This window comes from Neovison vison, chromosome 10, assembly GCF_020171115.1.
Source record: "Neovison vison isolate M4711 chromosome 10, ASM_NN_V1, whole genome shotgun sequence".
NCBI classification, from domain to species: domain Eukaryota; kingdom Metazoa; phylum Chordata; class Mammalia; order Carnivora; family Mustelidae; genus Neogale; species Neogale vison.
Window position 1 is genome coordinate 51,409,387 of NC_058100.1, and position 12,159 is coordinate 51,421,545.

The following is a 12,159-nucleotide window of genomic DNA, read 5'->3' on the forward strand; positions in this document are numbered from 1 at the left end:
GGGTTTCGATCCCAGGACCCTGGGATCATGACCTGAGCCGAAGGCAGATGCTTAACCAACTGAGCCACCCAGGCGCCCCAACACAAAGACGTTCTAAAACGTGTGTCTTTTATTTAAAATACTTATTTCGGGTCCTGAAGGAAGCTCTTTGGGGCAGGCCGTGGGACAGAAAAGTGATATGAGATGTCTTCCCAAGATGGCGGGAGATGGCCGTTCAGGGTCTTCTCACTCCCTCCACAGGTAACTGTCTCATTCTAGGCAGTGACCTCATCCCCTCCCTGACAGGACAGCCAAGGCCACCAGACATCGTCTTTCTCAACTTCCTCATATCAAGGATCCGCAGAGTCTGGGTGTCCCCGCTGGCCCTCTTCAGGCTCACCGGCCTGCACAGTCACTCACCCTCCAGTCCCCACAAGCTCCCCTTCCGCCAGCTGCCCTCTGCCCTGCGCTCCCCGCTCCTCACAGTCGCTGCCAACCCAACACTTGCTTCTTCCTGCCTCAGTCTGGTTCCTGCCCCACCAGTCCCAAAACCCCATGGCTGAGGTCACTGACGTTGTCCTAACTGCCAACCTGTGGCCTCTTCTTCATTACGTAAGCCTTTTTATTTTTCCTCATGGTCTAAGACTTTTAACCTGATCTGAACTATCTGTTGCTGCTATCTGTCCCTTCTTTCGAAAACATTCTCTCCCCTTGACTCACAGGATCACCTGTCTCCCAGCGCTTGCTTTGGTAGCACATATACTAAAATTGGAACGATACAGAGAAGATTAGCACAGCCCCTGCGCAAGGATCACCTCTTCCCTGGTGTCCTTCGTGCTTTTTAAAAATTGTTTCAGGGGCGCCTGTGTGGCTCAGTGAGTTAAGCCTCTGCCTTCGGCTCAGGTCATGATCTCAGGGTCCTGGAATCGAGCCCCACATCAGGCTCTCTGCTCAGTGGGGAGCCTGCTTCCCCCCCCCCCGCCTGCCTCTCGGCCTACTTGTGATCTCTCTCTCTCTGTCAAATAAATAAAATCTTAAAAAAGAAAAATCTGTTTCAAACTGGTCTGCTCTATTGGCTCCTTCGGCCCCTTCTCTCCATCCCCTTGTGAAGTGCTGGTGTTCACCCTGCTCTGTCCTGGTTTCACTCCATTTTGATGAGTCTCTGCTCTCCTTTGGCATGGTCTTTCACTCCGGGATATGGAATGTTGTTTCTGCAGGTCCTATTGCCTTTCCCTCTACCCTTTCCACCGTGCCTTCTCCTAGAAGATTCTCATTCATCTTTCAAAAGTCAATTCAAAAATAAACTTTAAAAAAATAGTAATTTAAAAAAAAATTTTTAAAAGTCAGTTCAAAAGCAGCTCCTCTGGGTGCCTCTGGTGGCACCTCCCTGTGCCCCTAGAGACAGGGTTGAGTACTCCCTACCTTGTTCTTCCTAAATATTGTACAGATTTGTTTTCATGTCTGGCACTGACACGCAGGGTGGAGGGTCCTGAGTGATAGGAGCTCCCCCACTGGTTCTCGCACAGTTCCCCTCCCCGGGAAGCAGTCCCAGTGCCCTGGAAGTCTAAGAGGATGGACACCACGCCTTATGTACCTTTGGACGCTTAGCCCTTAGCAAAGCCGTGGAACCGAGGAGATATTCAACCACAGTTTATTGATTAAATATGCTATGTTGTCCTAGAAAATCTTAGAAGCTTTAAACGATGGATTTTTACCACTTACTCAAAATCAATTCTAAGAAACTCATATTAAACCATGCTACCATTCAGATCCCTGCCTAAATTTTATTCCCTTCCATGCATTCCGGTTATGTGATATTACTCTTGGTTAAACAACCCCCAGCTTACTAGCTCACGCTCTCTACCTTATAAAATGGGCACCAATCTCAGGGAAGGGAAGAACCAAAGGGCCCTCTGAGAGGCCACTGAAAGCACCAGGCAAACCTAACAGTGAATCAGAGCCACATGGGAGACTCCAGAACAGAGTCTTGCTCCTGGCAAATCAATAAATCAAGATTGGGTAAATAAAAAATAGATTGCCTGGGGCATATATGGGGACTCTGGTTCAATGTCCTGAAATCTGAAGGGAGCAAAGTAGAATTCGCTAGAACCACAAACTTGGGCGCATCAGTACCTCACAAACTACTTGGCACGTAATATAAGAATGAATCACTGTGGGCGCCTCGGTGCCCCAGTGGGTTAAAGGCTCTGTCTTGGGCTTGGGTCATGATCCCAGGGTCCTGGGATCGAGTCCCACATCAGGCTCTCTGCTCAGCAGGAAGCCTGCTTCCTCCTCTCTCTCTCTCTCTCTGCCTACTTGTGATCTCTGTCAAAATAAATAAATAAATAAAATCTAAAAAAAAAAAAAAAAGAATCACTGTACAAATGAACAAACGAATGAATCAACATTTAAATTCGGTAGCACAAACCTGTCGCTGTAATACATTGTCTGATGAAGAAGCAGAAGGCAAGCTGAGGACTAAGCAAACTGCCCCCTCCCCACTGCCCCCAACTCCCGGATGGGATGTGTGTGACATTCCTCAAGCAGTCCTGGCAAGGAAAAACAGAGGGTTTACTGACAGAGATCACAGTCCTGCAGGACATGGTCTCCATCAGTTACCAAGATCTTAGTGATTTACAAAGAAAAAGCATTCTTATCAATAGCCGAACTTCCAGAGACCCATAACTCACCCTAACATCACCCTCTCTTCCATGAGTGATGGGGGAAACTGAGGCAGAAGGGAAAGTGAACAAAAGTAAATTTCTTTATGACCTGCAGTCCTAGGACAAGGGTCTAGACAGGCAGCGCATAACATTCCTTCAGGAAGCTCCCAACTGTCTTAACGTTAATGCCTTACTACTAGAAGGAAAAACAAGCCTCCCGTATCCTGCTGTCTTCTTTAGCATAAGAAAGTCCTTTCAGATACCTCCCCTAGTCCTTAAGTCCCCCAACTCCCAAGTATATCATCAGCCATTCCTCAAGACCCCAGTGCAGCAGCTCTTTCTGCCCACGGGGCCGCCCCCAGGCTTTCATAAATTCGCCTTGTTACACCAAAGGCGTCTCGAGAATTCTTTTTTGGCCATTGGCTCCGGACCTCACCAACATTCCAAAACTCTAGCATTATGTCTTTTCCCCTTCTTTCTTGGTTATAAAATCCCTAATTTCCAGTTGAGTAAGTGACCGTGTAAGATAAAGACTACATTTCCAGCTTCCACTGCAACTGGATGGGCCCCAGCCACTAAGTTTGGGTCAATGGGACAGAAAATGAAGTGGCCATGGAACTTCTGGAAGGATCCTTAAAGAGATCCTGCACCTCCTTTTCTCCTGCCTGCTTTCTGGAACGAGAAAACCATCCCTGACGCTCCAACAGGCCCCTTAGAGTGTATCAGTAAGGGCCACAGCCTAGACATACAGAGAGACAAGGCAGAAAGAGTCCCTGACATTTATGGAACTGCCATACCAGCCCTGGACTTGTAATATCCAAAATATCTTTAGCAAGAAATAAAGCCTTACGTATTTGAGTCTTTTCTTGTTTGCAGCAAACAAAACTCTAACTAACGAAGTGTCACGTAAGTGAATCACTTCAGCAAAATATGAAGGCATTATTGCTACATCATCTTAGTAGAATACTGCTTAAAGAAGACATATTGATTCATAACCTCTAGTGCTTTTTCTCAAGTGAGGTTAATGCCTTCTATCTTTATTGTGTCTTTATGTTTTCCTGTTGAATTAGTATCACACAGTGAATCTTCCTGATCAACATGATTTTATGGTACAATTCCCCTCGCCCTTCCTAAGATGTCACAGTTTTGTACAAACAACTCAAAAGCAGCACTGACCCTTTAAAAGCTTCACGCCCCATAAAATTCACTCTTCTTAGCCTCTAGTTATCTCTCATTTAACATTTTACAACAATTTTCCAGATGCCATCAATCTGCATTTTTTCTGAGTTGAGTACCAAAGATACTACAAATGATCTACTGTAGAATATTCTATTTTTAAAATTCAGATGACCACACCATACAATTAAAAAAAAAAAAAATCCTTGAACTACCCCAATCTGAAGCCTTGGGTCAAATGGCTTTAGTCACACAGGCTTTGTGTTGTTTATTCCTAGTCATTCCTTCTGATATGATTTCACCAATAAATCAATAAATGTATTGTCCATTCTAATGGATTGCATTGAAAACTTCTACTGGAGAAATTCCCAAGAGTCATCAAGTTGGCATTCCCATTTCTAGCAGCAGCTCCAGAGCCAAGATGACATACAAGTAGATGTTGAAAGAAAATATAATAATATGTATAGTGCACATAAAGTATTGTTTTAGCCTGAATTACTTAGTAATAGTTTGTTAATCTAGGTTTATGGCCCATGTACTAATCCTATAATAGTCCTATTAAAAACACTATGCTAAGCATTCTACACCAAAATAACAATTGATAGAATGATTATATTTTTCTCCATAAATTCTAATGATATGATTATGCCCATTAATAAGAACCAGGGCGCTCTTCAAGAAACCAAGTAATTACCGTGCGGTATGATTTACATAAAGCCAGATGGAGTTATTATCCACAGTTCATGAATCTCTATGAAACACGCTATTTGGTCTCTATATTATCCATCCCTTTCTCTACATGCAAAAAGTGGAATAAATGAGAATCCGAGGATGTTAGATCTGGAAAGACCTTTCTATGTTTTTAAGTTCAAGGGCCTAGAATGGGAGAATCAGAAAGCAGAGAAGCTGAGCAACGGCTGTGGAAAACACTGATAAGTGTTGCAGAACTAGATAAAAATCCAGCTTCTAAATTTATAGTTCAATACTCTTTCCATGACAGCAGTTATTACTTCCAGATTAATGCAATGCTATTTTTATACAAGAGTTATGAGCGACTGTAATGCTTGTTTAAAGCATTTTGTCAGTTCAGGATACTTTATTGCATATCATCCTAAAATTATAAAAATAATCTTCCCTGACAGGTCTGGACCTGCTTGCTTAAAGGTGGGATTGCGTACTTCACACAGAAATGGGTCCTACCTATTTGTTTCTGCTGCCCCGTGTGATGTGATTCAAGTCAGGATGCCTCACAACTGAATGGTACATTTTCCATGGGCTAGAACCTGACTTGTACCTGACTTGTGTATTACTGAATGTGATTTACAATAGCAAAAGTGGTAAAATGTTTACCCAAATTAGAGAACTTGCATCTTCCATATTTCTACAAAGAACAAGCGGCTAGCCCAGAGTTTCTCAACCTCAGCAACTATTCGACAGTGAACGTCTTCTGACAGATACTTCGTGTCCCGGGGCTGTCCGATGCAGGAGAGCCTGCTGCCCTCTACCCACTAAATGCTTAGAGCACCAGCCTCCCAAGATGTAACAACCAAAATTGTCTCCAGACTCTGCCAAAAATCCCCACAGAGTGAAATCCCTTCCCCCACTGAGAACCACTCCTCCAGCGAAACAAAGCCAGTGTAGGAATTTTGCCCCGAGAAAGAATACTCAGTGACTCACCAATAGGGTCGGGGAAGAACCGATCAGATAACAAATTATATTCATCTTCTGAGGTTAACACCTTGCCCCCAGCTGGAAGAATTCGGCTTTTAGGAGTCGCTCCTTTCTGATAGGCCTGGGGAGAAAAAGGCATAAATAGGTGATTTTTCCCCCCATTTGGATTTTTGGAAAATACCAGGAATATTAGAAGGAGACACAGGCACACACACTCAGAGATAACAATTCCTACACTATGTCTCTGAAGAAGAGCCACATATTTAAAAAATATGTTTTGTGTACCTGTGACTTGCAAAGTACTTTAGTGATGGTCCCAACATGGTAAATCAGAGTCTTTAATCTCAAGAAATTCACTCTAGGTATGTTTCTCTAGTGGGGAAAACATCATCTCAGTAACTTCCAGAAATCCTGCACCACATCTACCATTTCAGACGCTAGCACCTGAATCATTTGCATAACCACAAGGGTGATGACACACACAGACACTTACTGCACAAAAGGCTTGGGGACCGATGACGAATGACATGGGGGGACATATAATTGCAGTGATGGTTGCCATGGATTTTCACCCAAAACAGAAAAGTGTTGCCATGATAAGACATGACACCATGTGAGACTGTTTAGCAGTAAAATGATCCGGGATAGAAATGTTCATGACATTAGAACAAACGGGGAAATGTAGAAGAGGGGCAGAGAGGGGTACCTTGGTCGCTTACCATCAATAAGATGGTAAGTGAGGAGTCCCAACCAAAACAAATTCTTCTCTTTAAAAAAAATTTTTTTAAATATCTTATTTATTTATTTGAAAGAGTATGGAGGGGGCAGAGCAGAGGGAAAGGGAGAAGCAGACTCCCCGTGGAGCAGGGAGCCTGGTGGGGGGACCCTGGGAACATGACCTGAGCCGAAGGCAGCTGCTCAACCAACTGAGGTGCCCAGGTGCCCGGGTCATTTCCCATTTGTAAGAAGCACTACTCAACTGCGTAAGCACATCAGGGACCCAGGGCACAACCGAGAAGAATCTAAAGTTGTGACTTTGAGAATGCCTAGGAACAGTCCAGCTCAGACAGGCCTTAAGACTGAATTGCATTATTTGTTCTAACAGGCCCCAATCTGGACTTTTATAAACATTATGTTATTTAATACTCAAAACAGCACTAAGAATTAGTTTCTTCCAGCTTAACAAACTCAACACCCAAAGAACAAATAGTCCAATCAAGAAATGGGCAGAGGACATAAACAGACATTTCTGGAAAGAAGATATCCAAATGGCCAACAGACACATGAAAAAGTGCTCCTCATCACTCGACATCAGGGAAATACAAATCAAAACCACAATGACATACCACCTCACACCAGTCAGAATGGCTAAAATTAACAAGTCAGGAAATGACAGATGCTGGCGAGGATGCGGAGAAAGGGGAACCCTCCTACACTGTTGGTGGGAATGCAAGCTGGTGCAGCCACTCTGGAAAACAGCATGGAGTTTCCTCAAAAAGTTGAAAATAGAGCTATCCTATAACCTAGCAATTGCACTACTGGGTATTTACCCTAAAGATACAAATGTAGTGATCCGAAGGGGCACGTGCACCCGAATGTTTATAGCAGCAATGTCCGTAATAGCTAAACTATGGAAAGAACCTAGATGTCCATCAACAGATGAATGGATAAAGAAGATATGGTATATATACACAATGGAATACTATGCAGCCATCAAAAGAAATGAAATCCTGCCATTTGCGACAACGTGGATGGAACTGGAGGGTAGCATGCTTAGCGAAATGAGTCAATCGCAGAAAGACAATTATCGTATGATCTCCCTGATATGAGGAAGTGGAGATGCAACATGGGGGGTTTGGGGGTAGGAAAAGAATAAATGAAACAAGATGGGAACGGGATGAAAACAAACCATAAGAGACTATTAATGTCACAAAACAAGCTGAGGGTGGCAGGGGGGAGGGGGTGAGGGAAAGGGTAGTGGGGTTATGGGCATTGGAGAGGGTATGTGCTATGGTGAGTGCTGTAAAGTGTATAAACCTGGCTATTCACACACCTGTACCCCTGGGGCTGATAATACATTACATGTTTATAAAAAAATAAAACATTAAGGGGCGCCTGGGTGGCTCAGTGGGTTAAGCCGCTGCCTTCGGCTCAGGTCATGATCTCAGTGTCCTGGGATCGGGTCCCGCGTCGGGCTCTCTGCTCAGCAGGGAGCCTGCTTCCCTCTCTCTCTCTGCCTGCCTCTCCATCTACTTGTGATTTCTCTCTGTCAAATAAATAAATAAATAAAATCTTTTTAAAAAAAAAATAAATAAATAAAACATTAAAAGAATTAGTTTCTTCCTCCATTATATAAATGAGAAAATTCAAGCTCAAAGAACATGTCAATGGCCTGGTAGTGAGCTAATGAAAATCTTGGGTTCACATCCAGGTCCGTCCATAAAGTGTACAGGAAGTAGGGCATGAATCCTGAATGAGAACATTTCATTTTTTTTCCTGCTTAATTACCTGCCAAAACTGGACTCTCAATGAAATAATAGGCAATTTATGGGTAGTTAATATGTAACTCTTTGGTATAATAAAAAAATGCCTTTCTATAAATTAAAAAAACAGGATATTATTAAAACTGTAGGGAATTATGGCAAACTGCATGAGCATTTTTTAAAATTTCCAAGTTTTGGCGACACCTGGGTGGCTCAGTGGGTTAAAGCCTCTGACTTCAGCTCAGGTCATGATCCCAGGGTCCTGGGATCAAGCCCCGTATTGGGCTCTCTGCTCAGCAGGGAGCCTGTTTCCCTTCCTTTCTCTCTGCCTGCCTCTCTGCCTACCTGTGATCTCTGTCAAATAAGTAAATAAAATCTTTTAAAAATAAATAAATAAATAAAGTTTTTAACAGACTGAAGTGCCCCTGAGTTGCCCCACCAGATGCTCCTGTAAAATTTCCAAGTTTTTAAAAAATATATATAGCTTTTACCAAATTCAGTGACCATATCATAACAACCTGAACAAGTTTATCTAAAGGTTTTTGTTTTATTTTGTTTTGGACAGCGAAAGACACAGCAAGAGAGGGAACACAAGCAGAGGAAATGAGAGACGGAGAAGCAGGCTCCCCGCTGAGTCGGGAGCCCAATGTGGGGCTCAATCCCAGGACACTGGGATCACGAGCCTAGCCGAAGGCAGATGCTTAACGACTGAGCCATCCACGTGCCCCTGAACATGTTTACTTAAAAATGATGAGCAAATAAAGAAAGCAAGATAGTCCATAAATTGCAAGTTGAAGGAGCGAACTAGAAAAAAAATGAAGAGAAGAAGAAAAAAGTCCCCAAACCTGATTCAAAATTAAAAGTTCAGGTAGCCCTTGGGGCGCCTGGGTGGCTCAGTGGGTTAAGCCGCTGCCTTCGGCTCAGGTCATGATCTCAGGGTCCTGGGATCGAGTCCCGCATTGGGCTCTCTGCTCAGCAGGGAGCCTGCTTCCTCCTCTCTCTCTCTGCCTGCCTCTCTGACTACTTGTGATCTCTCTCTGTCAAATAAATAAATAAAAAATCTTCAAAAAAAAAAAAAGTTCAGGTAGCCCCAAATGTGTTAAAAGCCTTAACAAGTCCAAGAGCAACCTCCATGAGTGTTTCCTCTCAATTAGTTGGTAGCAATCATGCCATAACGGCTCCACACTGGGCTCTGCCAGTGGTTGACCATACGCTAAGTGTTTCAATATGTTCGTTTATTTAATCCTTACAACAACACGGTCACCATTTTACAGATGAAAGAACGGAGGCTCAGGGAGATTTATAACTTACGCAAGGACACCTATCCAGTAACTGGCAAAGGTGTGGTTCAAAGCACATTATATTCACCATTATGCTCTACTGCCTCTTCTCAAGCTTCCTGGAAAGAACACTGTAATGTGCCACATAAAATATGAGGTGATTTCTTTTATTTTTTTTAAGATTTTATTTACTCATTTGAGAGAGAGAGAGGGAGCACACATGGGAAAAGGAGCCCAATGCGCGACTCGATCCCAGGACCCTAGGACTGTGATCTGAGCAGAAGTCAGACACTTAACCAACTGAGCTACCAAGCACCCCTGAGGTGATTTATTATTATCATTATTGTATGTAGTGCATTGATCATTTGCTTCTGAGAGCAAATCAAGTGCTGAATAAAGTCCTAATATGGAGAAGCAGAGAAGATATTCACTTAATGAATGTTGAAAAGAGTAAGACTACCCAGGAGAGCACTTGAACATTGCCTAGTAGCCTGTGGAATAAGTTCAAACTGTATTTTGCTTCTATTTCCCATCAGAAATGGAAAGGAAACACAATGACTTGCCAATCTTAAGTTTCTTCCTGAGGCTTTAGCATCTGAGGTATTATTGAAAGTATCCATGGAGGTCACCCTGACTTCTCTCAAACTTGGAGACAAGAAAGCAGAGTTTTAAACCTGGTACCACCTTTAACTGATAAACAGTAACTAATCACTCCAAAGGGAGCTTGAGGATCTATGTAGACCAAAAATGGGCACAGCGCAAGATCTGGAAGGAACCAGTGGGATCATTCAGCCCGACTCTCTGACGTAACTGAGGCCCAACCTAAACTTTCATTTTCCCAATTCACCGCCCAGTGTTCTCTCCTCTAGAACCAAATGACCTCCCCACGTGGGGAGAGAAATGGGAACCAACAAAAACAGAAGTCCTCCCAGGCGCTAGGCACGTTATACACGACCTCATTTTCTCCATAGCTTGCAGACATCTTACATTAGATAGTCATCTAATGACTTTACAGAAAAATCATATGATAACCAGGAAGAAGTTAAATGAAAAAAAAAGTCCGTTAAGTATAAGTGGAATAAAGTCTTAAAATACCCGACTTTCTGGGAACCCATGCAGATGCAGTCATAGTCTTATTAACTCCTCAGCTGCTTGTCACATTAGGAGGCTTACCAGTAGGAAGACATGGAGACACTGAGCAGAGGGGAAGACATATCAGGCAGTGACAGAAGACCTTGACTCTGAATGAGCCTAGGAAAGGCTCCTGCATTGGTCACTTAATGTAACCTGTTTGCACACTCACTTGCAAGTACTCGTTCCAAGTCTGCCTTGCCCATTGGACTACAGGTGATGAGGGAGCAGGAGGCTGGCTGAAGACAAAGCAAAAGCTGGCACCTTGCACCCCCTCTCTCCACCCGCTCCCCTCAGTAATATGTGTGACATTCCTCAGGCACCCCGGACTGCCATAAGCGAGAAACAAATAGTTAACTTGCAGAGATCACAATCCTGCAAGACAGGTTTACAAATGTCCTAGAGATCTACAAAGAAGTTACCTTATCAATAGCACAATTTCCAGAGGCAAATAACTCAGTTCCTCAAGCCCTAAATATAGTTAAATTTCTTCTAAACCCAAATCTCACTAACAAGGACACTTGATAGGAGAAATGTGAAACTTTATCTATAGATTTCCAAGATAGTGTTGAGAATCATTCCCAAGCATATGGCGCATTGATATACATCTAAAGGGTCTCACAAGAAGATTTTTACTACTAGTAATAAATAACCTTTCTCCCAACAATAGCTAGCCAGTCAAGGTCCTGGAGACCTTGCTTCCAAAATTCCTTAGAGACCAACATCACCCTCTTTGTCCTCATCTACCCAACTCCTGTGTATATAATCAGCCACTCCTCAGGATAACGGTGCAGCATCTCCGTCTGCCCACGGGTCATGTCCCCATGCTCTAATAAACCATCTTTTTGCACCAAAGATGTCTCAAGAATTCTTTCTTGGTCATCGGCTCCGGACCTCAGCCCATCAAACCTCGCCTAGGTTCTAGAACTTCATCACAAGCATTTGTTTCACCTGCTGTTATAGGCTCAGAACCTTCTCGAACACTTGGCATATCATAGGCATTCAGTAAACATGTTAACGAAAGTAAGTAGCTGCATGAGTGAGTGCTTATTGAAGGAATCAGTCTCGAAGAAGAAGGCATGTCCATCAACCCAGCCAATGTTGAAGAATGTTGTAAGGCCCAGCACAAACAAGGAAACATCTTACCTCTTTGTTCTCATAGCTCTCCACAGCAAAATCATTTTTAACCACAATGTACCGCTCCTTCCATTTCTTTATGTCTTCAGCAAACTGGGATAGCTCTGCTTCATATAGAACAGTTCCAGGCTCCAATGGCGGCTTTAAAGAAGGCAAATACCATTAATCATAACAACAAAAGGTAACACAGCATGCCGTCACCAACTCTATCCACGGGAGTTCAAGGAATGTTTTGGGAAACTATCTTGTCCTGAGATCCTGGGGACATTGTTGCTTCCCCCACCTCCCTCCCTACTTCTGCTCCCTGCTCCCTCTGACCAAATGCAAATATTTGTCTTATTGATATGTCTGTGATTTCCATTTCCCTCCACTGTGCTGCAAGAGAAGCAGATGGTAGAAGGGATTGTAGTAATAGGGTTGTGCCCTTGTATACATGTCACTTAATGATAAACTGTGGAAGAGGTAGTTAAGTGTCTGTTGTGGCTATATACCCCCAACACCTTGAATATGCCTGAAAACAGGAGAATTAATACGCTGCTCCCTTATCGACCATACCTTCAGGTATAGCCTCGAGGGTCCGTGGTCTTTTCAGATCCAAAAGCCTGCAAACACTTGCCCCACCTACCTGCTCTTCAAGGA

At 43.4% G+C, this 12,159-nt stretch overlaps 1 protein-coding gene and 1 non-coding gene across 2 annotated transcripts in view; one reads left to right on the top strand and one right to left on the bottom strand.

Moving 5' to 3' along the window:
- The window catches only part of NIBAN1 (niban apoptosis regulator 1), a 158,083-nt gene that overhangs the window by 78,418 nt on the left and 67,506 nt on the right, over positions 1 to 12,159 (bottom strand). Inside the window, exons 3-4 of the mRNA XM_044267288.1 lie at positions 11,530 to 11,661; positions 5,496 to 5,610 (exon numbers count right to left, since the gene is read on the bottom strand). Of these exons, the coding sequence (XP_044123223.1) occupies positions 5,496 to 5,610; positions 11,530 to 11,661 (247 nt within the window). The remainder of the gene's footprint in view (positions 1 to 5,495; positions 5,611 to 11,529; positions 11,662 to 12,159) is intronic.
- LOC122918915 lies at positions 718 to 822 on the top strand. The gene has a single exon (XR_006386702.1). It is a non-coding gene; the product is annotated as a U6 spliceosomal RNA (small nuclear RNA).